This window comes from Cervus elaphus, chromosome 29, assembly GCF_910594005.1.
Source record: "Cervus elaphus chromosome 29, mCerEla1.1, whole genome shotgun sequence".
Taxonomy (NCBI): Eukaryota; Metazoa; Chordata; class Mammalia; order Artiodactyla; family Cervidae; genus Cervus; species Cervus elaphus.
The window spans coordinates 22,491,625-22,515,616 of NC_057843.1; the positions used below are offsets into that span (position 1 = coordinate 22,491,625).

A 23,992-nucleotide genomic window follows, 5' to 3' on the forward strand; every position below is an offset into this window, starting at 1 on the left:
ATCCAAACAGTAATCCTGTGAAAACTACGCTTTGTGTCCGCGTACTAAAGATGAGGAGACTGACCTGTTGCGTTTGTGAGACTTTTCAGGGTCACACTGTTGGTAAATAGCAGGGCTGGGATTCAGAGGTTTTGGAATTTCTAGAACTCTCCTTTCCCTTGGGCTCTCTTCCTGTGGCTTCCAGTCTGACTACACCACGCAGCTAGAAGAAATCAGCACAGAACGGAGCTCCTGAGATGGAGGCAGTGAAGGCGCTGTGTGAGGGGGTGACCTGCTCAGTCCTGAGGAGCAGGGCTGAGGAGAAGGTGGGAGACAGAGTAACAGGAGTCAGGAGCGGCCATCAACACCGCATGTCATCAGCTTTCCAGCAGGAGGGGACTGCTTCCCTCAGACATTTATATCAACCATTCTGTAATGAGTGGGTATAGATTAGTTATGCCTATGACATCAAGATTAACCATTTTGTACAATTTCATAAACTCCTTTCTACCTGTTATTTTCTTGGCACCCTCGACAGCTTAGAGGATCTTAGTTCTCAACCAAGGCAACCTGGAGGGAAAACTCAGAGTGCTAAAAACTGCACCACCAGAAAGCTTGAAGAATTCCACCTTTTGACAGACATTTGTTAGAAAGTCATAGAACTGTTCCACACTATAAAGTGAACAAATACTGTTTTGTGATAGCTATCTATAGACAAAATAAGGACTTAGTTTTTTCAAATAAAAAAACTCAAGAAGTTGACCTTGATAAGTATTTAATAAATAAAACAAATTACAATTTGAATCATAGAAAGGGGAATATATTTTCTAAATTTTAATACAATGTAAGCACACACATCTTTTATATGAAAATATGAAATATTGAGATACAATAACATTAAATATATAAAATATAAATAAATAATATCAAAGCAGTTGTTGCTTATAGACTGATACTCCTGCAGCTGGGTACTTTTATATCTCCTTGCTTATTACCACTGACAAGTATTGGCTGAATTAATTCAATAAATTTGGTGGCTGAAGCAGAATTCAGAGTCTTCTGAAATGACCCCAGGTGGGTATACGAAGGTGATGTGGCATCTTAGTCAGTGAGAGTCATGTCAAGGTCAGATCAGTCTCCATCCTACATTCTTAACCTTTCTTGCAAGCTGGTTGATGAAGAGAGAGAAGGCTCTCCTTATATCCAGTCTGACGATTTCCCAGGCACAGTCACTGTATTCCTTCTCATTCAGGTAGACATGGATTCCCTGGAAGTACGTTGTCACAGCCTGTGTGGGGTCCGTCCTTCCCAGGGCAGAGTCTTCCTCTCCCATCACCTGCTGCCAACAGTCATCCAGGTCAGCCAGCCGCTGAACAAGTCCAGTGCAGAGCTGCTTCAGGAGGGTGGTGTCCCAGGCAGCAGAGGAGCGCGTTGTGTTGAAGACGTTGAAGCTCTGCTGGAGCATCTCATGGAGCACAGAGATGGCCTGGGCCTCCTGCATCTGGCCGCCTTCCACCATCTCCTGGGGAAAAGCGAAGTCTTTTCTGTCCTGCAGACAGAGGTGAGGGGAGAGCCTCCTCATTTGGTCCAGGAGAGTGAGGTTCTTCTCAGTGGCAGCCAGCACGCGGTTCAGAGACAGGTCACAGCCCAGGGATCCTCCAGGGCCGTAGCTGACCAGCACCAGGGCCATCAGTAGAGAGAGCACGAAGGCCATGGGGAAAATGAGGCTGCTGCTGGGCAGGCGGAGACGGCGTCTGCTGAACCTTGAGGTAGGTTCTCTGATGCCATGCTTTCTAAGCAAGGCCATTAAATAGGGAACATGGTAGTTTTCATTTTCTAATCATTTCTATACACTTTTACTTTCTTTTTTGGTTTTCTGTTATGTATTCTCAATATAGTCAAAGACATTTTCTTCCTTCTAGACTGTTAATTTTGCCTTTTCCTAGTGACTTCAGATGTGCCCATCCAAATGGATATTTTTCAGTCCAAAGATAGGATCTGTGTCTTAACTCAGAATTGATGGACATGTGTAATTACACAGGTTATTGCCCTTTATCTCTCATTCATAAGTGTTGCTGTCCTCTCATCCATGAACACATTGTTGGCTTGCTCTTAGGCTCCGTTTTTCCCTCTTAGTTTCCAAAGGAAGCCAGGCTCTGTCAGCCCTATCGTTTCCCTATTTGTAAGGGATTTACCAGATCATTCTGGGAGTTAAGCTCTTGGAAACAAAGGATGAGTTTTCCTTAGTGTTTGATTTAGAGAAGAAGCTGATTATTATCAGTCCTTGAACTCCTCCCACATTTCTCTTCCTTCTGGAACACATTCCTGCAGATCCCTGCCCTTGAGGGAACCACGAGGGCAGGTCTCTTAGAGACATCACCCTTTCTTTCCACCATTTTCTTATTGGACACCTGTGGTCCTCCACAGACTGGGCCAATACACCCACCAGAATCCTGGTTCTTCTCAGGGCACATGGGTGAGGAGATTCTAATTCCAAGATAATTGTATTTCCCCAGCAGCACCTCACTCACAAGGGAGAGATCACATGGAGCCACAGCCTGTCCTCTGGAGTGAGTGAGTCCCTTCCTCACCTGCTGGACTCCCTCCCTGAGGACAGTCTCACCACATCCTGTGGACAAGAATCTCCTCTCTGTGGAGGGCTTGTTTACTTATTGGGAAGATAGTCTTCCTGAAACCCCACCCACTCTCCTGGAGTGGTTGTGTGAAGGACCCTAGTTCTTGGTGGTGACCTCTTCTTCTCCTGACCCATTTCCCCAGGTGTCCAAATTGTCAGCACTGCTCAGAAGCTGAGAGCCAAAGTGTGTTTGCGCAAGCTGGTGGAGGAGTTTCCAACTGAAATTATTTTACTTTTTCGTAGATAAATAATATTTACTTTGCAAAATATAGGTTTTATTATTCAACCCTTTTACTTAAACACTTCAACACTTGTTCTGCTCAGAGTTTCTGAGCTGGAGGAAGGAGATTCAGTGATGGTGTTGTCCCTCATTGGAAGCTTATGTCACAGAATCTAATGAGTTTCAGTCATTTATTCGGGCAGTTGATTCTACTGGGCATCTCTGTTCCTCTGTTTCTGCCTCCTCTGAGGTTACAAGGCAGTGAGACCCAGGTTACTAGATCAGGAAAAACAGCCTTCTTTCCTTTACCAGAGCATAATTTTTCATTTAAACTGTTTATATACACTTAATGACTTATTGGACAATGTTGGTATTCCTCTTCTGCTCTGGTTCTATTTCGTGATGAGACAAGAACAATAAAGGGAAGTAAAGAAAGCCCGAGGGGCTGCATCTCTATCACTTTCTTGTTTCTCTTTGCAACTTTCCTAGAAAGTAAAATTCCACAGTTGTTTTGTGGGCAACAAGAAAACAAGGGTAAGTCTCAATGTCTTGAATATGGAAGAAGGGAAGTGGTTTTCCCCTGACGTCATAGGTATTCTGAGTTAGCAAACTGCAGTGCGGCACGCCTGGGGAGTAGGCTGTGGCAGAGGGGGAGGATGAGGCCAATATGAACAACAGAAAGCCTGGGACAGGGCTGCTTCTTACAGAAGCTCAATGAAGGCCAAGTCCTGAGTCAGTTGACTGCCTTCAGCTTTGTAAGACCAGCTAGCTGATTTTCCTTTCCTTTAATCCACATGTGATCAGTATAAGGGGAGATGGAAGAGAGATGGGGAATCAGAACCCCAGTTTCTAGAACACAAACCCTTTCTGGCAGGGTTGAGGAGACCAGCCTTGCCTAGCATCTGTGTAGTTGATAAATGCACTTGGGCAATGAGAAGATGCTTTGAAAAACGAGAATGATAAGGAATGAAATGATTCCAAAAGATCCTGATCTTAATCTGGTGAACAGTAAAATTATGATATTAAAAGTAAGAGCTGCATTTTATTGATTGCTAACCCTAATGATCTCTTTAATATTCCAGTTTGTGATATGATCACATTCATGGGCTGGGTTTCTGCAGGTTTTTTAAGAATGTTAAAAATATTTATGTGCTTATTTGGCTGGGCCAGGTCTTAGTTGAAGCATGCTGGATATTTCATCTTCTCTGCTTCATGCAGGATCTTTACTTGGGCCATGGGAAATCTTGCCTGCCTCATGCAGGATCTAGTTCCCTGAACAGAGATCCAACTCAGGCTCCCTGCTTTGAGAGCATGGAATCCTGGCCACTGGACCTTCAAGGAAGTCTTAAGGGGTAGGGTTTCAATATATGAATTTGGGGAACACACACACATTTAGTCTGTAACATGGTAATAAGAAGATACCAAGGTATTGTGTTTATGGTAAGGATTCATTAGGATATGTTTCCTTCTCGGTATTTATTTGCGAGAAAGAACACATTGCCTGATGCTACCCTCACTTTTTATGGCACATCCACCCTGAATTGTTTACTAATTAACTGTTATTCATGTTGTACTGTGAATCTAATTACCAAGGATCTACCAGGCTTCCCTGGTGGCTCAGACGGTAAAGAATCCACCTGCAATGCAGGAGACCAAAGTTCAATCCATGAGTTGGGAAGATCCCCTGGAGAAGGACATGGTAACCCACTCCAGGATTCTTGCTTGGAGAATTCCACGGGCAGAGGAGCCTGATGAGCTACAGTTCATGGGGTTGCAAAGAGTTGGACATGACTGAGCAACTAACACTTTCGCCAGACAGATTCCACAGACTCTCAGTGTTCATCAAAAATGACAGTGACAACAAGGACAAATTCCTTAGCCTCTGTAAGGGACTCACTTAGTCCTTCCGACATAGTTAAAACTGAGTTAATATTCTCCTTCCCAAGAGCCTCCTGCTAAGACTTTATTTGAATAAAATAATCTAAGAATGAATTTGCAAATCCCAGTTTCAAAACCTAATATGTCAGCTTCCAAACTCCCTATCCACAGCATAAACACCTGAGCACACTGCATGTACTGAACTCTCACTTATTTCCCTATTTTACTTCTAACACAAGATGTTCCTTTTTGTTTCATACCTCGATGTTACAAAGCTCTTATTTCCATTAATTAACACCTCCCTCCAAATTCTAGATAAGCTGAGCGATTTACAAAGTATCCTGATTATTTTTTAGAAGAAGCAAAATGAAATTACCAAGTGGTAGTTATTACTGAGAGTCTAACTGTGCTTGACATAATTAATAATTCTAATAATTATAAAATAATCATAGTTCACTGTCCAAGATGACTCATAGATTGTTAAGTGATCCTCACCATAAAATTGAAATACATGATGGACAAGGTCCTTGAGAGTTATGATCCCTGCGTGAGATTCGATTACAAACATTTCAGTGAATCCACTGTAGAAAATCCCAAGCTGACGGTACATGTGGATATAGGTAAAGCATACTTAATGCTACCAAATTACATGAATGTGGGAAACGACTGGAAGAATACAAGACGACGCATGCTAACGGGTGAGTTGTGAGGGATGGAGCAGAGCATCCCCATGGCCATCAGCAGGGAAACAGGAGCCCAGAAAGTCAGCACTTGCCCTGGGCCTCAGGGAAACAGCTCAGGTCCTGCACTAACCTAAGCCGCCCTCCAAGCTCCTTTCGCTGCGCCCCAACGGCCGGGAGGGGGCGCCCGATCTCTCAGGAACTGACAGACCGGCGACGCAAACCCAGCTGGACCCGCCTCCAGGTACAGAGCGGCCAACTCGGGCGGCGGATCCACGGGGAGAACTCGGGGGTCGCCCTCGGAGGGAGCCGCCGGAGCCCAGGGAGCGCTTGTGGCCGCGCGAGCAGAGAGGAAACTTCTTTTTTGGGCCCGACTGCCCAGGGCAGCTTTGCCGCCGCTTCTGTCAGAGCCTTTGATGTCTGCACCTGCCCTTGTATCCACCCTCCCCTTCCTGGGAGGAGATTTTACCCAGAGCTATTTACACCGGTGCCCTTTTATGCTGCGATTGGTGGCTGGAAATCCAATGGCAACCCACTCCAGTACTCTTGCCTGGAAAATGCCATGGACAGAGGAGCCTGGTAGGCTGCAGTCCATGGGATCGCGAAGAGCCGGACACGACTGAAGCGACTTAGCAGTAGCAGCAGCAGATGGCTGAAAATCAGAGCATGTTGTGGTATGTTTTCAGATTCAGGACTGTTCCTGGGGAAAAGGACTAATTCAGGGACAATGGGAAAGGCATCTACAATCCGGACAGAAATATACTAGATACTGGGATCCTCCAGTGGGAAGGAAGATTGGGGACAAGACTGAGACTTAAAGGAGCTCCCAGGGTTGAGAAAATTATTTCATTCAATAGTAATATAAAAGGTAAATTTCTCTTGTAATATTAATTGTTTAAAAAATATTTTAAAATATATAAGTCTTAAACTCACATCAAGTTGAAATATTTTCCTTATGCCCCAACAGTACTTTTATGTTCCTGGCTTTAATGGAAGCAAAATCATCAGTAATGTTTTCAAAATAGCTACTTTGTATATATCTCTCTTCACTGATGGAATGCCATATTTGATAAATTATGACCCAGTAACTATCTTAAATAACCAATCTCAACTTAACCAATCTCAATGTGCTTTTCCCTCTCATGTCTTTTAACCAACGATCATCTATTAAACATTCATTTTTTATGTAGTCAGTTTTTCATTGGAGAGGTGCATTACCTGTTCAAAATGTCAGATAATATGCATAAGTTGCTTAAAAACCTGCAATCAAAATGCTTTTGATTTCAGCATCATGTGTGCTCAGTAGGTATCAACTGTGAAATAGGCAGTTCGGTATATGATTCCAGCATGCATCTTCGGAAGGCATCACCATCAAGACTGATTTCTAAAGCCCTGAAAACTAGAGCAGCTCATGACCTAGCTCATGAGTTTGAAAAGAAAACATTTCTGGGCCCTGAACACAGGAAAACCACAAGTGTCTTTGTCACAAATGAAACTCAGACTGGATACCAGCCAGATGGCAGGATGGCACTGTGAGTGTGGAGCCTGGGATCTGGTTGAAGACCTTAAAATCTGTGTGTCCTCTAGCTGGAGATCACGGAGTTTGAACAAAAATGAATAATGAACTTATTTTCATGGGTAAAGTGACAATGCAAGAGCAATGGGTACATTGTGTATGAATCAGAAATTCATAGAAGAAACCTGCATTTCCAGTGGATATGATGGGGAAAGGTTGTCACCTATTCTAGCGTACTGGTCTTAAAACTAAAATCTGATCTCCACAGCTCTTCTTCTCAGATCTACTCTGTGATGCTGGGACTCCAGTTCCTTCCAGTACATTTCTCCTTTGCCTGCAGATTGTTTTTCTTTCAGAGTTCTCCTGAACCAATTCCAAGAGATGGACTAGAAGGCTGGAGTATGACTGATGACAACCACCATCAATTAGGAACAGGAAAACTAATGGTTGCTGCTAGATGCTCTGTGTCACCAGTCAGATTGGCAAAAACCAAAAAGGATGACATGATCCTGTTTTGGTCAATGTGTGAGCACATATAAGTACTTAAATGGTCTTGAGTATAGCTTAATGTAGCCATTGTTATTGTGAACAGTTGACAATATGCATGTGCGTGGTTTACGTACTTTGACCAATAAAATTGACTTCATGGCCACTTGTTCAGAGAAAGACACTCACTTGCATTATAAGACACCTGCATATACTTGTAGCAATCTCTCCTCTAAAAGCACTAATTTCTGAGAAGGACTGACTCTCAGGGGTGACACTGCCAGCACTTAGGGACTGAAGTTTTTATGGTAAACAGCTAGGATCAAACCCAGGACAGCCCAGGCCTGGAGAGCAGAACCTCACACTTCATGGCCCTTGCTCTTTTCCTCCTGACTCTGCTTTGCTGCTGAAAGTCTGAAGCCCAACAGAGTAGAGAAGGTAATTTTAGAAGTTTCTTAAAGGAGTAGTAGAGTAGTACTCATACTACAGAAGCAAGAAACATTATTAATGAGTAATGTGTGTGATATTCTGCATTTATATCAGATCTCTATGATTTCCCTATTATGCATTTTTATAGTAGATCAAAGCATTTTCTACTAATCCTTCTTTCTCAAAGAATTTCTATGACTTCCTAAGAATACTTCTAGAAGTCTGAAGCACAGAAATTGGAACTGTCTTCAGCACTGAGCACAGGAGAGTTCACACACTGAATATACTGTGAAACTAGCACCCAAGTTAAATATTTTTACCGAAGACCTAGGATCTTTCTAGTGTTGCCTTTCTGTCACTGGCTCAGGCCAGCTGTCCTGTCTCCCCACTGTGGGCAGCTACTCTGGACTCTCACTGTCCTGATTATTTCTGCCAGGCATATTTTATGCCTCTTGTAATATGGACTCATTGATCCAAACAGTACTCCTATGAAAAACTACTGTTATTTTCCCCGTATTAAAGAAGAAGATCATGACAGCATGCATGCCTGCGCACATGCTAAGTTGGTTCAGTCGTGTCTGACTTGTGATCCATGGACTGTAGCTCACGAGGCTCCTCTGTTCATGGGATTTTCAAGAAAGATAATGGAGTGGGTTGCCATGTCCTTCTCATTAGTGTTTGTGATATTTTTCAGGGTCACACTGCTGTTAAATAGCAGAGCTGCAATTCAAAGGTTTTGAAATTCGAGAACTCTCCTTTCATTTTTGCTGTCTTCCAGTGATTTCCACTGAGAGAACCTTTGAAGCTAGAAACCATCAGAGAACACAGCTCCTGTGTTGGAAGCAGTGAAGATATTGTGTAAGGGAGTGGATGGTTCAGTAAAGCAGGGCTGAGGAGAAGGTGGGAGGAAGAGTAACAGGTGTCAGGATCAGCCACTCGGCACCTCATGTTGGCAACTTCCCTGGAGGGGATGAGTCCTCCTCCCACATACTGACACCAACCGTTCTTTGCTGACTGGGTATAAACTAGCTATACTTGTGACTTCAGGACTAATCATTTACCACAGTTTCAGAGACTCCTTTCTACCTGTTTTTTTTTTTTTTTTTTTTTTTGGGGGGGGTGGGTTGGTGGAGGGGTGGCTGCACTCCACAGCTTGCAGAATCTTAGTTCCCTGGACAGATAATCCTGGTACCTGAGCTTCTTACACCGGAAGCATGGAGTCCTAACCACTGGACTGCCAGGGAATTCCAGGAATTCCACCTTTTGACAATCATTTCCTGAAAAGTGTTAGGACTCTTCTGTAGTATAAATGGACAAATGCTATTCCATGATACGTTTATGTAGACAAAATAAGTATTTATGTCTTCATAATGAAAAAGCCAATGTTTTCCAAGGCAAAGCATTCAGTATCATGGTCATCCAAGTCTATACCCCGACAAGTAATGCTGAAGAAGCTGAAGTTGAATGGTTCTATGAAGGCCTACAAGTTCATCTAGAACTAACACCCAAAAAAGATACCCTTTTCATTATAGAGGACTGGAATGCAAAAGTAGGAAGTCAAGGCAAATTTGGCCTTGGAGTACAGAATGAAGCAGGGCAAAGGCTAATAGAGTTCTGCCAAGAGAACACACTGGTCATCGCAAACACCCTCTTCCAACAACACAAGAGAAGTCTCTACTCATGGACATCACCAGATGGTCAACACCGAAATCAGATTGATTGTATTCTTTGCAGCCAAAGATGGAGAAGCTTTTAAACAGTCAACAAAAACCAGACTGGGAGCTGACTGTGGCTCAGATCATGAACTCCTTATTGTCAAATTCAGACTTAAATTGAACAAAGTGGGGAAAACCACTAGACCATTCAGGTATGACCTAAATCAAATCCCTTATGACCATACAGTGGAAGTGAGAAATAGATTTAAGGGACTAGATCTGATAGACAGAGAGCCTGATGACCTATGGCCAGAGGTTCGTGACATTGTACAGGAGACAGGAATCAAGAACATCCCCAAGAAAAAGAAATGCAAAGAAGCAAAATGGCTGTCTGAGGAGGCCTTACAAATAGCTGTGAAAAGAAGAGAAGTGAAAAGCAAAGGAGAAAAGGAAAGATATACTCATTTGAATGCAGAGTTCCAAAGAATAGCAAGGAGAGATAAGAAGCCTTCCTCAACGATCAGTGCAAAGAAATAGAGGAAAACAGTAGAACAGGAAAGACTAGAGATCTCTTCAAGAAAATCAGAGATTCCAAGGGAACATTTTAGGCTCAATAAGGGACTGAAATGGTATGGACCTAACAAAAGCAGAAGATATTAAAAAGGGGTGGCAAGAATACACAGAAGAACTGTACAGAAAAGATCTTCATGACCCATAGAATCATGATGGTGTGATCACTCACACTCAGCTTGAGCCAGACATCCTGGAATGTGAAGTCAAGTGGGCCCTAGGAAGCATCACTACAAAGGTAGTGGAGGTGATGGAATTCCAGTTGAGCTATTTCAAATCCTGAAAGATGATGCTGTGAAAGTGCTGCACTCAATATGTCAGCAAATTTGGAAAACTCAGCAGTGGCCACAGGACTGGAAAAGGTCAGTTTTCATTCCAGTCCCAAAGAAAGGCAATGCCAAAGAATGCTCCAACTACTGTACAATTGCATTCATCTCACATGCTTGTAAATGATGCTCAAAAATCTCCAAGCCAGGCTTCAGCAATATGTGAACCATGAACTTCCAGATGTTCAAACTGGTTTTTGAAAAGGCAGAGGAACCAGAGATCAAATTGCCAACATCCGCTGGATCATCAAAAAAGCAACAGAGTTCCAGAAAAACACCTATTTCTGCTTTATTGACTATGCCAAAGCCTTTGACTATGTGCATCACAATGAACTGTGGAAAATTCTTCAAGAGATGGGCATACCAGACAACCTGACCTGCCTCTTCAGAAACCTGTATGCAGGTCAGGAAGCAACTGTTAGAATTGGACATGGAAGAACAGACTGGTTCCAAACAGGGAAAGGAGTACATGAGGCTGTATATTGTCACCCTGCTTATTTAACTTATATGCAGAGTACATCATGAGAAATGCTGGGCTGGAGGAAGCACAAGCTGGAATCAAGATTGCTGGGAGAAATATCAATAACCTCAGATATGCAGATGATACCACGCTTATGGCAGAAAGTGAAGAGGAACTAAAGAACCTCTTGATGAATGGGTGCTTTTCAACTATGGTGTTGGAGAAGACTCTTGCGAGTCCTTTGGACTGAAAGGAGGTCCAAGCAGTCCATCCTAAAGGAGATCAGTCCTGGGTGTTCATTGGAAGGACTGAGGCTGAAAGTGAAACTGCAATACTTTGGCCACCTGATGCGAAGAGCTGACACATTTCCAAAGACCCTGATGCTGGGAAAGATTGAGGGCAGGAGGAGAAGGGTGCGACAGAGGATGAGATGGTTGGATGGCATCACCGACTCAATGGACATGGATTTCTGTGGACTCCGGGAGTTGGTGATGGACTGAGAGGCCTGGCGTGCTGCGGTTCATGGGTTCACAAGAGTTGCACATGACTAAGTGACTGAATCGAACTTAACTGAATGAAATAACAAATTTACTTTCATAAGAATTTAATAAGTAAAACAAATTACAAGATTAAGTAAATGAACATATTTTTTAAACTTTATTACAATGCAGACAAACTTTTTATATGAAAATATAAATATGATGAGATAAAAGAAAATAAATACATAAATAAACATAAATAACATCAGAGCAGTCATCCATTATCCACTGAGCCCTGTGCAGTTGAATACATTTTATATCTACTTGCTTATTGCTACAGAGAAAGTACTGCTGATTGAACTCAGGAAACATTGTGGCTAAAGCAGAAATCCGAGTCTTCTGAAATGAACACAGGTGAGTATACGAGGGTTATGTGGCATCTTAGTCAGTGAGAGTCATGTGAAGGTGAGTTCTGGTCTCCATCCATCATTCTTAACCTTTCTTGCAAGCTGGTTGATGAAGAGAAGGATCTCATGAGTTCCAATCTGACAATTTCCCAGGCACAGTCGCTGTATCCCTTCTCTTGCAGGTAGGCATGGATTCCCTGGAAGTACCTCCTCACGGCCAGCGTGGGGCCCATCCTTCCCAGGGCAGAGTCTTCCTCTCCCATCACGTGCCCCAGGCAGGTGCCCAGGTCGTCCAGCTGCTGATGGAGCACAGTGCGGAGCTGCTCCAGGAGGGTGGTGTCCCAGGCAGCAGAGGAGCGCTCTGTGTGGAAGAGGGTGAAGCTCTGCTGGAGCATCTCGTGGAGCACAGAGATGGCCTGGGCCTCCTGCAGCTGGCCGCCCTCCACCATCTCCTGGGGAAAAGCGAAGTCTTTTCTGTCCTGCAGACAGAAGTGAGGGGAGAGCCTCCTCATTTGGCCCAGGAGCCTCAGGGTCTTTCTGCCAGCCAGCATGTGGTTCTGAGACAGGTCACAGCCCAGGGATCCTCCCGGGCCATAGCTGACCAGCACCAGGGCCATCACTGGAGAGTGCACGAATGCCTTGGGAAAGATGAAGCTGCTGCTGGGCTGGCGGAGACGGCGTCTGGTGGAATCTTGAGGTAGGTTCTCTGATGTCATGCTTTCTAAGCAAGGCCATTAAATAGGGAACATGGTAATTTTCATTTTCTAAATGTTTCTATATAGTTTTACTTCCTTCTTCGATTTTCATTTATGTATTCACAATATGTTAAAAGAAAATGTCATCAACTTAAAGTATTAATTTTACCTATTTCCCAATAACTTGAAAAGGATCCATCCAATTGGATATTTGTTAATCAAATTAGAAAGATTTTATTATTCAACACTTTTACTTAAACTGTTCAACACTTTTCTCCTCAGAGTTTCTGAGCTGGAGGAAGGAGATTTAGTGATGGTGTTGGCTCTCACTGGAAGCTTATGTCTCAGACTCTAGTGAGTTTCAGTCATTCATTCAGGCAGTTGATTCCACTGCACTTCTCTGTTCCTCTGTCTCTTTCTCCCTCTGAGAACAAAGGACGGTGAGAACCAGGCTACTCCTTCAGGGAGAAATCACCTTCTTTCCTTCACTTGACTATAATTTTTCACTTAGTTTCTCCATTCATTTAGTGACTTGTTGGCCAGGATTTGTCTTGCTGCTCCTGCTCCAGATCTAATTCATGTTGAGGTAAGAACAATAAAGCGAAGTAAAGAAGGCAGAGGGGCTGTATCTCTATCATATTTAATATTTTAGGTTTTTGTTGTTGTTGTTGTTTCCCTTTGCCATGTTCCTAGAAAGTAAAATTCCACAGTTTTTTTGTGGGCAAAAAAGAAAACTAATCTAAGTCTGGTTGTTTGAACATGAACGAAGGGAAGTGGTTTTCCATGGCACAATGATGTATTCTGAATTAACAAACTTCAGTTCAGCACAGCTGGGGATGAGGCTGTGGCAGAGGGGAAGCATGAGGCCAGTGTGAACAGCAGAAAGGCTGGGACATTGCTGTTTCTGACAGAAGCTCAACAAAGGTTAAGTACCGGTCAAGTGACTGTCCGTTACTTTGCAAGAACAGCTACCTCATTTTTCTTTCAATTAATGTACGTAGGATTCATTTCAGGAGAGAAGGAAGAAGTCCAACCCATCACTTAACAAGAGATGGACAACTGGAATGCCAGTTGCTGGAATACTAACCCTCTCTGTCAGTGTCTTGGAGCCAGCTTTGCTGAGCATCTGTCTAGGTAATAAATCCACTCACTCAATGAGAAGCTGCTTTGAAAAAAACTGGAATGAAATGGAATTAAATGATTCCAAAACATCTTGATCTTAATCTGGATAATAGTAATTATGATATTAAAAATAATACCTGAATTTTATTTCTTGCTACTAATGGACTAGTCACTTTCAAAGTTCTTTAGAATTTTAACTGAATCCTCTCATTAACTCTTAGGGTCATACTCCTGGAGAATCATATAAATCTAGATAAATGAACTATTCCAATCATAGCAAAGATTCAGGAGCAAACCTTGGGGGCTTTGATTTGTCTGAAAGATCCCATTAAACAAAAAAAGAAGGGTGCAAATGAACATGACATTAAGGAAGCAATGAAAGAAGTGACAGGAGGAGAAAGAGTTGACAAAAACCCCTTAATCCATTTCAAATGCAAAGAGTCACTATCTATTGTTTTGTAGGCCACAGTGTGTGATCTGAAGTCCACAAAAGTAAGATCTAATCATAAATAGACAAAATCACTATTAAGTAGTTGGAAGGGAATAGATTGTTCTGCCAGCTAAAAGAAAAGCAGGAGTTTGCTCATTGTCTAGTGGTTAGGATCCAGCACTTTCACTGCTGTGACCTGATTTTAATCCCTGTTTGGGGATGTCCGATCAGACAAACCTCGAAGAAGTCTCAGCTTTTATGAGTGTTTTCTTCAATGAAATATAGTAAAATAGTTTTATTAACCCTATGAGAGGTGAGCCCTACTTTCTATGTATTTTAACCCCTTGACCTTTCTTGTGAGTTTAAGAACAAAGAAAAAGCTAACAGTTCCTCGCCACATGAGCTCTGATGTTTCTCCTTCAGAATGACAATGAAAACATCTTTCAGCATCAGGTTCTGCAGAATGAAGTCACTACCCACTGCAGTCCCCGACCTCCAACACGCCCTGACAGGAGTTCAGGATGGAGATCAGGAAGGAGGCACTCTGTGCTCTGGGAAAACTGACACAGCAGGTCAGCAGAGAGTTAGATAATTTCCAGAGGAAATTTATGAACCCAATTGTTACAACTTCTCATGGATAGAAATGCTCTAAAATCTTTCAGAGAGACATCTGTTCCTCCTGATTCTCAGCCGCTTTCTCCCAAGATGTGAGTTGATCTGCACGTCATCCCTTCACCATAGTCACATGCATACTGACCTCCTCTACGTCCGTGGGGCAGTTTCTCAGAGCTGAGGAGAGGCTGACCTCCAGCCTGCAGTCCTCAGCAAGTACTCCCAATAAAATACACTCTCAGAAATCATGTTTTTGGGCTCTTGTTTTTTAGTGGTTGACGGTCCCCTTCCAGGAGACCTCCTCAGGTAACCTGCTGTTCTCATTCTAAAGGAAATCACCTGCATTTCTCACCTCCAGTCCAGACGGTCATCCTGTTGTCTCCTGATGGAGTCCAGTGAAGAACATCTACTCTATTTTCCAAATTCTGTTCAAGATGTGGGTGTTGAGGAGGCCTGTGTGAGACCAAGATGGAGGAACACGTGTGCTTCCTAGACAGAAGCAGCGAACAATGTTCTCCTTAGCAGGGAGAGACTGGCTTGAATTGTGAAATAAGCCTCAAAGTCTTGTAGAGTTATCTTTTTTTAAAAATTTCTTGGTCAACCTATCAAACATCATTATGTAATACTATAGAATAAAGATGAAAAGCTTATTTAGAAAATAATTTGTCAATGAAATGATATTTTTAGCAGTAATATCAGCATGTTTTTTACTTGTTTAGCACCCTAATCCTCAAGAACGTTTCCAAACCTCTCAATGTACTTTACATGTTCTCTGAGGGGCTTCCATGGGGGCTCAGTGGTAGGTACTCCACCTGCCAATCGGACCACATGTGGTCCTAGAGGAAGCCACGGGCTGCAGAACAGCTGAGCCCGGGCGCCGCAACTACTGAGCCTGTGCTCTAGACCCCGGGACCACCACTGCCAAAGCCAAGTGCACGAGAGCCTGTGCTCCCCAACGAGAGAAGCTACCAGAGTGAGGAGCCTGTGCACCCCAACTGGAGAGGACCCACCTTAGCCACACCTAGAGAAAAGGCCATGCGGCAATGAAGACCCAGCACAGTGAAAAAGGAATAAATAAATAAAATTATTTTAAAAGTCCCTTTGACTTTACATATAGCTCCTGAGTACTACATGTCCCAACCAGAAAGAAGAGAAAGATGATTGATCCATCAATGTCCTGAGAATCATATAGGTTCTACATTAATGTAGATTGCCTACATTTAATGTAGATTGCCTACATTAAATACATGAGTTTCCACAAAGATCTTTGTTACTTTGAGAAATTGTATTCTTCCAGTGTGCACGTTACTAACATATGTCCTGCGAGGAAAGCTCTGACCCGCTGTTGCTAAATGTATTAAAAGTCCTGCCTGTGTTCCTTCTATTCAATCTTGTTTGATTTTGTCTCTCAAAGATGCAAAGACACCATGATGGAATTTAAGAACTTCCTTGGATTGCACTGTCCCCAGGCACCTCTTGTCCTGCTCTGTGATAACTTGCTGGGTCCTAAGGAAGAAACAGTCTGCATGAGGGAGTGACCCTCGCGCCTTCCAGGACTCTGCAGGCTGCTGTGGTGTGAACGTCACCCGTGCTGGGGACACAGCTAGAGGCCAGGCATCGTGCTCTGTCTCCGTGCCCTCAGCGTCCACGTCAGTCTTCTCATTCTCTGGAAAGGAGTGTTGTGGAGAAACACTTGCCTCAGTGTAGTTCATCTGTGTTGTTCCGTGTCCTGAGGACCCGCTGCTGCTCCAGTGAACAATTAAACATCTTTGTTCTTCTTCCAAGTTCTCAAGCTGCTGCTGACTTTCAACTCCAAGTTTCCGGTGCTTTGGGCTTTTTGAGCAACTGAGATTCCTGAACGAGGCGAGTTCCTCCTAGTGCAATCAGCACGGGCGAGAGCCCAGGTAGACGCCCAGAGGAGCCCCTGGAGTCTCAACCATTGTTCACTGGGGGGTGGGGTTCCCTCTATGTACTGTGTTTCTCTGGGAGCCTGGACAGTCTGGACCTGCAGTGCTTGGCAGGCAGAGCAGGTGAAGTCATAGGAGAGTCTCTGACAGATCTAGAACTTTCTCTCAGGTTCTGCTTTTAGTTGGTGGTTTGCAGGCTTAAGGGGAAATTGACAACCAGAAACCGTAATGGAGAAGGACACAGCTGTCTGAATGGAGAGGACACCTTCATGCAGAGTGAATGAGGAGAGAAATAGGGATTTCTACCCTGGGAGGAAGTGAATGATTGTGATATTTGAGTGTGAGGATAAGATATTCACCTGACCTCTCGCCAACTGAATACCACGTCTTCAAGCATCTCTCCAATTGTTTTCCGGGGGGAAAAATTCCACAACAAACAAGAGACAGAAAATCCTTCCCAAGAATTCATGAAATCCTGAAGCATGGATTTTTTTTTCATCACTGCTTTTAGGTTACTTATTTTTAAAAAAATCAGAGTTACAAACAGCATTGGAGTGGTTATGTTCACTTCAAGTTCCTCAGGGCAACAAACAACATAGCTAAAGGTAGAATATTTTTACTTGTACCGTGCAAATCCTAAAGAGGGCTCAAGGAATTGTAAAATGCATTTTTTAATCAGGTTGCCATTCAGGATTGGTGTTTCTGTTTCAACGAAAAAAAAGTCTTTTAGAGTAAGAATTTAATAAAAGAAGAAAAATCATAAACGGACTAAATACAAAATATCCATTTTCCCATAAGTATACATACCTAGTATTTTATCAACAAAATAATGTAAATATTTATAAATAGTTAAATAAATATTAAAATAGATAAACAAATGTCCAGGTCGTTAAATACATAGATAAATCAGCTTTGGCATCTGTGAGGAACCAGTGTCTATAGAGTAGAACATGATGTTACCTAATATTCCAGAAAACATTTGACAACCTGATTCATTTCAGGGCTCTATGACAGCAGAAATGAGAGTCCTCCACGTGGCCGCGCAGGAGGCATGTGGTCTTGTTGGTCTGTGAGGATCATTTCCGTGTTGAACCAGGTGTGTGTCAGTCCTTCCTCCGGAACCTCTCCTGCAAGTTTGTTGAGGAAGAGAAGGCTCTCATGACTTCTGCTCTGACAACCTCCCAGGCACAAGGGCTGTGTCCCTTCTCTTGCAGATAGAGAGTGACTCTGTGGAAGTATTTCCTCAGAGCCAGGCTGGAGTCCCCCTTGACCAGGGGAGCCCTGGGCTTTCTCTAGTTGTGGCCAGTGGGGCTCACTCTTCCTCACAGCTCCTGGTTTCCTTCCTGTGAGTCTTCTTCGGGCTCCAGCATGCAGGCTTCAGCAGCTGTAGCATGTGGACTCTAGAGCAGGGTCTCAGGAACAGTGGAACGCTGTCTTAGTTGTTCTGTGGCAGGTGGACACTTCCTGGACCAGGGATCAAACCTGTCTCTCCTGAGGAAAGATTCTTATTCACTGCACCACCAGAGAAGTCCTCAACAAGTCATTTTGGCTAAAGCAGTTTCTCAGATTTCCTCCTACTACTGGAAGGCATTTACAAATGACCAAGCTATTTTGCTTCATCTGGGCCCCATTTCCTGGAATTATAATAGACAGTGGCTGGTATTTCCACTCTATTCTTGCTGGTGCCAGTCATATTGAGTTTGTTGCTAAAACCACTAGGAGTCTCCTTCTTTGAAGGCACACGTGGTCTGGGGATTCAGGTAGCAAGTGCAACACACTTTTCAGCCTTTGCCCAGCACTATATTAAACTCAAGAGGATGTGTCACCCCTAATTGTCCTCAACTAGGTCATGATTCCAGAAAACATCTGCTTCTACTGCACTGACTAGGCTAAAGCCTTTGACTTTGTGGATCGCAACAGACTGTGGAAAATGCTTCAAGAGAAAGAAATACCAGACCTTCTTACCTGCCTCCTGAGAAATCTGTATGCAGGTCAAGAAGCAACAGTTAGAACGGGACATGGAACAATGGACTGGTTCCAAACTGGGAAAAGAGTACATCAAGACTGTATACTGTCACCCTGCTTATTCAACTTATATCCAGAGTGCATCATGTGAGATGCCGGGCTGGATGAAGCAGAAGCTGGAGTCAAGATTGCCAGGAGAAATATCAATAATCTCAGATATGCAGATAACACCACCCCTTAGTCAGAAAGGAAAGAGGAACTAAAGAGCCTCTTGATGAAAGTGAAAGAGGAGAGTGAAAAAGCTGGCTGAAAACTGAAAACATTCAAAAAACTAAGAACATGGTTTCCACTACCATTGCTTCATGGCAAATAGATGGGAAAACAAAGGATAGAGTGACGGACTTTATTTTCCTGGGCTCCAAAATCACTGCAGATGGTAACTGCAGACATGAAATTAAAAGGCACTTGCTTCTTGGAGGAAAAGCTATGACCAATCTAGACAGCATATTAAAAGGCAGAGACATTACTTTGGCCTCAAAGTTCCGTATGGTCAAAGCTATAGTTTTTCCAGTAGTCATGTATGGATGTGAGAGCTGGACCATAAAGCTGAGTGCCAAAGAATTGATGCTTTTGAAATATGGTGAAAAAGCTGGCAGAGCTATGGATCTGAACTCAAACTCTCCTTGATGCTCACAGCTCACAGCAAGAAGCAGGCAGTTTACCACAATATTCTCTGGTGGATCTTTACCAACATGGCAATTACTACTACACTGATCCTGAGATACTTCAGAGACTCCTCACAAGGAATGATGAATGATCATTTCCATACTCTATTTTATTCCATTGCATGGCTGGTAAGCTTTATTTTAGTCTGGCTTCCAGTTTTTGACATGTAATAATTAAAGCCGTACAACAGGTTGAAAATCTAGAGTTTGGATCTGAATCCCTGGTTTCCTTATTTTGCCTACTAACCTGCTCATTCTTTTTAATTCAGTGTGACTATTTTCTTACTTCTGCGTGTCAAGCATGTAGACTTTAAAAACCTTTATGTTCTGAATGGTTAGGACCCCACCAAGGTCGTATCACAAGGTCATAAACCCCAAAGTAATGATATAGGTGACAGACCTTTTGGGACATGATTAGGGTGTGAGGATTATTTCCTCACATAAATAATGCCCTTATAAAAGAGGTGGATATAAACCACTCCCTCTGCTTCCCTGTGATGATACAAGGAGAACTCTGCAGTGTGAGATCTGAAGCAGGCTCTCACCACAACTGGACCAAACTGACACACAGTTCTCGGATATCCAGACTTGAGAACTACCTTTGAGCAATACATTTCTGGTCTTTGCAAACTACCCAGTCTATGCTATTTTGTTGAAGAAGCTTGAATAGTAAGATATTACATGCCCTGTTTTATCCTCAGAATACCTCCGGAGTCTGTAAAATTTCTGAAGGGAAAGAAATTATATTACTGAACCCTGTTTCCTAGACGTCTAGTCTGGGCGGAAACATTTCTTGAGCTCAATCAATATTCAAGTAACATCAATTCACAAGGATGATAATGATAGGAGAAACGATAATACCAATATCTATTAGATATATATATATATATATGTGTGTGATGTGAGAACACAATAATTTAAAGATTCTTCATGCTTCTACAAGGGAAGATATGATGAAATATTGTGTGAGATACTTTTTAAAGATCATCTGCAGAAATATTTTATTAAAGTTTGCATTTTCAATATTTGGAATGTATGGTGAGTGGAAGACTCACTGTCCACTTTTAGTTCAGTGATTCTCAAGTTCTTGCAAGGAGCCGCCTGATCATTCTTTCCTTGCCTCCCTCAGGTAGTAAGGAAACACATTGTCTACACTTGTAGATGTTTTCCTCATTAGCCTATGCCTTTGGGAGTCAATCTGAGTGCTTCTTTCAAATAGTCTATGATGCTCTGAACTCCGAGTGACATCTCTGTCATCTTCCCCAAGCCGAAACTATGAAATAAGAGTTTAAATCAGAGTGTGTGCAAGCAAGATATTGGTTTTCCCCTTGCACACCCACCCAGAGCTCCATTAGGACAAATAGTGAAAAAATGAAAAAATGGTCTTGTGCACTGAACTTGTCTCCTTTTGTCTTAATCATCCAATTATTTCCAAACTTCCTTGCAATGAGACTCCAATGAGGATAAGTCCGGGCCAGGTAATGTGAGCAGAAGTGCTATTACCCCCGTGTAGTCCTGGCCCTTGGAAACATCTCATGTGATCCACTAATCTTTTCCCTTTGCCTTCAAGGAGAATAGACTCAAGTACTACAGATAAAATTGAAGTCACATGTTAATAATGGAAAAATTGAAAAACAAGGGAACCCATTTCCCTGACTCACTTTCTGGAGAAGAGCAAACTAGAAGATTCACCTGATCAAGAAGGCCTGCATTGCGCTCTTCAAAGAAGGAAAGGAAAGTGTCCATTAGAACCAAATTTCTGACACTTTTCTGTTTCCCTGTTACAGAGGTTAAACATTAGGTTAACTGACAAATACCTTTAATAACAACATACTCTCCTAAAAACTCCCATAAAAAAGTAAACTTCAGATGTTGAAAATAGTAAATACCGCCAAATACATAAAGATCTTTTACAGTGTGTTATAAAATTGTTTATTTAAGAAAAGAGACTTTTTCTATTTTTGTAAAACTACGATTTTTATTTCAGTTATTTTTCAGCTTGTAAGCAAACAGAAGTCCAGCTCACTTTGGAGAGTTGAGAAAACAACAATCTGATTGAGTAGAGAGTTGTCACAAGTATAATTTTCATTTTATCTGTTGACTTTTCTTGAGGATTCTTACATGAGGGAAAGGCACTTTTCAATTTCCACCCTGACAACCTCCCAGGCACAGGGGCTGTATGCCTTTCCCTTCAAGTAGAGATGGATTCCTTGGAAATACTTCTGGACAGCAATTGCCAAATCGGGACAATCCAGAGTCACTTCTCCCAGCTTTTCCAGGCTCTGACCCAGGCTGGAGAGTAGTTTGTCGAGGAGGGCGCTGTTCCAAGCACCCCAGCTGCTCTCCGTGGTGAAGAGGTTGAAGATCTGCTGGAGCATCACTTGGTGATAACAGGTGCCTTGAGTCATCTGGATTGAGGTGATATTCTCTCTTCTCCAAGGAAATTTGAAGTCGTGTCTGTGCTCTAGGCATGACTGAGAGGGGATCGTTTTCATCTGTCTCAAATGTCTGGAGATTTCTTTGTTGTCAAGAGAACAAGCAGGGATGGAGCAGAGCATGACTCCTGCCACTAGCAAATAGATCTTGGCCATAGAGAGTTTCCGTGATTCACTGGAGGGCCACTAGGGGGCGCGTGGCACCACTAATCAATGAGCGAAAGGTTTCTCCGCCCAGTCCTGTCACAGCGCGGTTTTCTAGCAGTCCGCAAGAAGGCTCAGGATGTCTTTTTATCGGTTTTCTTAGACTCTTTGCGAGTTCTGAGACTTCGTTTCAGCGGGTTTGGCAGCCAGAGAGGAAACCGTCGCTGCTCAGAGACCAAGTTGGTGCGACTTTAATAGTGCACGAAGAAACTTATTTCCGAGCCCTCGCCAGAGACATTTTTCAGGAAACCGTCGCTACTCAGAGACCAAGTTGGTGCGGCTTTAATAGTGCACTAAGAAACTTTCATTTCCGAGCCCTCGCCAGAGACATTTTCGTGTGGTGGCAAGCCCGGAACCTTGCGTTTTCTGCTTTCCCCTGAGTTTGGTGCTTTCTTTTCGCCCAGAAACTTGAGCGAGGCCATTTTTACAAAGGTCTTTCAAGGTGACTCAGACGGTAAAGAATTCGCCGGCAATGAGGGAGACCTGGGTTCGATCCCTGGGTTGGGAAGGTCCCCTGGAGCAGGAAATAGCACCCACTCCAGTATTCTTGCCTGGAGAATCCCATGGACAGAGGAGCCTGGTGGGCTACAATCCGTGGAGGTCTCAAAAAGTCGGACAGAACTGAGCGACTTGGCATGACTTTACAAAGAAAATACGTTTACCAAGGCGTTTGAGGCAGAGAATCAGAGCGAGCTGGGGCCTATTTTACAGATTCGGGCTCGTTTCTGACGCGATGAAAGGACAGCTCAGGGAATAGGGAACTTGGCCGCGGCGATGGGACGACTGGACGGTGTTGGGGACTTCCTGGGGGTGAGTCGGAGCGCGGTCCCCACCCCGGCCGGGGACGGGGGAGCTGTGCGCCCCTGGAGATGCTCTGGGACTTTCAGGGTGTCTTTTAAGGTATCGGCCTTGAAGTGGGGGAGTAAGCATTAATTAACTGAGAAGTAGGAATATTGAAACACTCATAGCATTGTTTTTTATATGTATGAATTTATTAATATTTAAATACAATTCATATTGATCATATTTAACTTGTTTAAAATGTTTATATTTTGAAATATTTTAATGAAAATATTTAAATATTTGCTATATGGTATTAAAATGCATATGAGTATTAAACAGCATTTTATTAAATTCTATTTAAACTACAGTTCTTTATATTACAACAAGAATTTAATTTTGCTTTCTTTGCTTTAGTGGAAGCAAACTCATTCATATATTCAAGATCATTTCTGTTCTTGCTTGACAATTGTTTGTGACTCTGTAACAGTCTTAATTTTTTTTTAACCTGGGTTTCTGAAACACTGCTGCCAGGACCCCACCTGAGTGTCCTATGGAAAGAAGAGTTAGTGGAAATATCCCCGGTGGTCCAAGGATTAAGACTGAGTTTTCAGTGCAGAAGGTGCCAGTTTGATCCCTGGTTAGGGAGCTAAGATCCCACATGCAGTGCTGTGCAGCCAAAAAGAAAGGAAAGAAGAATGGAAGGGAGAGAGGGAGGGAGGAAGCAGGGAAGGAAAAAGAGGCAATGTCTTGTACGAAGCATTGAGGAAGTTTACCCGGTCTATCTTTTCATTTTCTTTGGTAAGAATTTTATAGACTCAACGTAAATTTCCCAGAGTTCGTTGACGTGAAACCGTCCCTTGTAAGACATGGCCCTGCAAATGCAGGGTCATTTCTTGTCTTTATTTAAAATTTTGATGTTTTGTTCAGTGTGTGTTTTGGCATTTTCTTTTTTTAACATTGAATTACAATATTATCTATCTTGACATCTTAGATTTGGTGCCTTTTACATTTCATACTTAAGAAAAGTCCTTTCTTAGTTTACCCCAATACTAACCCAAGAAATAGCTTTAGAAGTACTGTTGCCATCTTCCCTGGATGAAAGTATAGGAATGTCCCATTTCTTGCCATCCTCTCCCCTATCTCGTTGTATAACTGATTTCCTGGTCTCTTTAACCCTTAAAAAATTCTTTGTCTTAAAATAATCTTACCAGAGGTGGTCTGAGACTAACTGAGGATGAGGTAAGGGACAGTTTATCTCATTTGTATTTTTCACAGAGCAGCCATGTTTTTGTTTTGTTTTGGTTTGGTTTTTTGGACAATTTTCTGAGGTGCTGGTTCTCTGCAAAAGGATTCAAGTGCTGTAAGATTTTTTTCCAGAATGTTCCAGGCACTTC

General features: G+C 42.8%; 2 protein-coding genes, 1 long non-coding RNA gene and 1 pseudogene across 3 annotated transcripts; 1 reads left to right on the forward strand and 3 right to left on the reverse strand.

The window, feature by feature from the left end:
• Positions 1-1,122: 1,122 nt before the first annotated feature.
• Positions 1,123-1,693, reverse strand: LOC122685941 (annotated as a pseudogene).
• Positions 1,694-11,758: 10,065 nt separating this feature from the next.
• Positions 11,759-12,406, reverse strand: LOC122685881 (interferon omega-1-like). Its single transcript, XM_043890936.1, has one exon. It carries the CDS (start codon positions 12,335-12,337, stop codon positions 11,759-11,761), a length of 579 nt encoding a protein of 192 aa, XP_043746871.1. The 5' UTR covers positions 12,338-12,406.
• A 1,009-nt stretch (positions 12,407-13,415) lies between these two features.
• On the forward strand, positions 13,416-15,165 carry LOC122685947. The gene is made up of 3 exons (XR_006338576.1): positions 13,416-13,549; positions 14,391-14,539; positions 14,630-15,165. It is a non-coding gene; the product is annotated as an uncharacterized LOC122685947 (long non-coding RNA).
• A 6,128-nt stretch (positions 15,166-21,293) lies between these two features.
• Positions 21,294-21,767, reverse strand: LOC122685944 (interferon alpha-1/13-like). The gene has a single exon (XM_043890969.1). It carries the CDS (start codon positions 21,765-21,767, stop codon positions 21,294-21,296), a length of 474 nt encoding a protein of 157 aa, XP_043746904.1.
• Between the last annotated feature and the right edge of the window lie 2,225 nt (positions 21,768-23,992).

Excerpts from the sequence above, each read along its gene's own strand:
- LOC122685881 (XM_043890936.1), bottom strand. The coding sequence starts at position 12,337 with ATGGCCCTGGTGCTGGTCAGCTATGGCCCGGGAGGATCCCTGGGCTGT.
- LOC122685944 (XM_043890969.1), bottom strand. The coding sequence starts at position 21,767 with ATGGCCAAGATCTATTTGCTAGTGGCAGGAGTCATGCTCTGCTCCATC.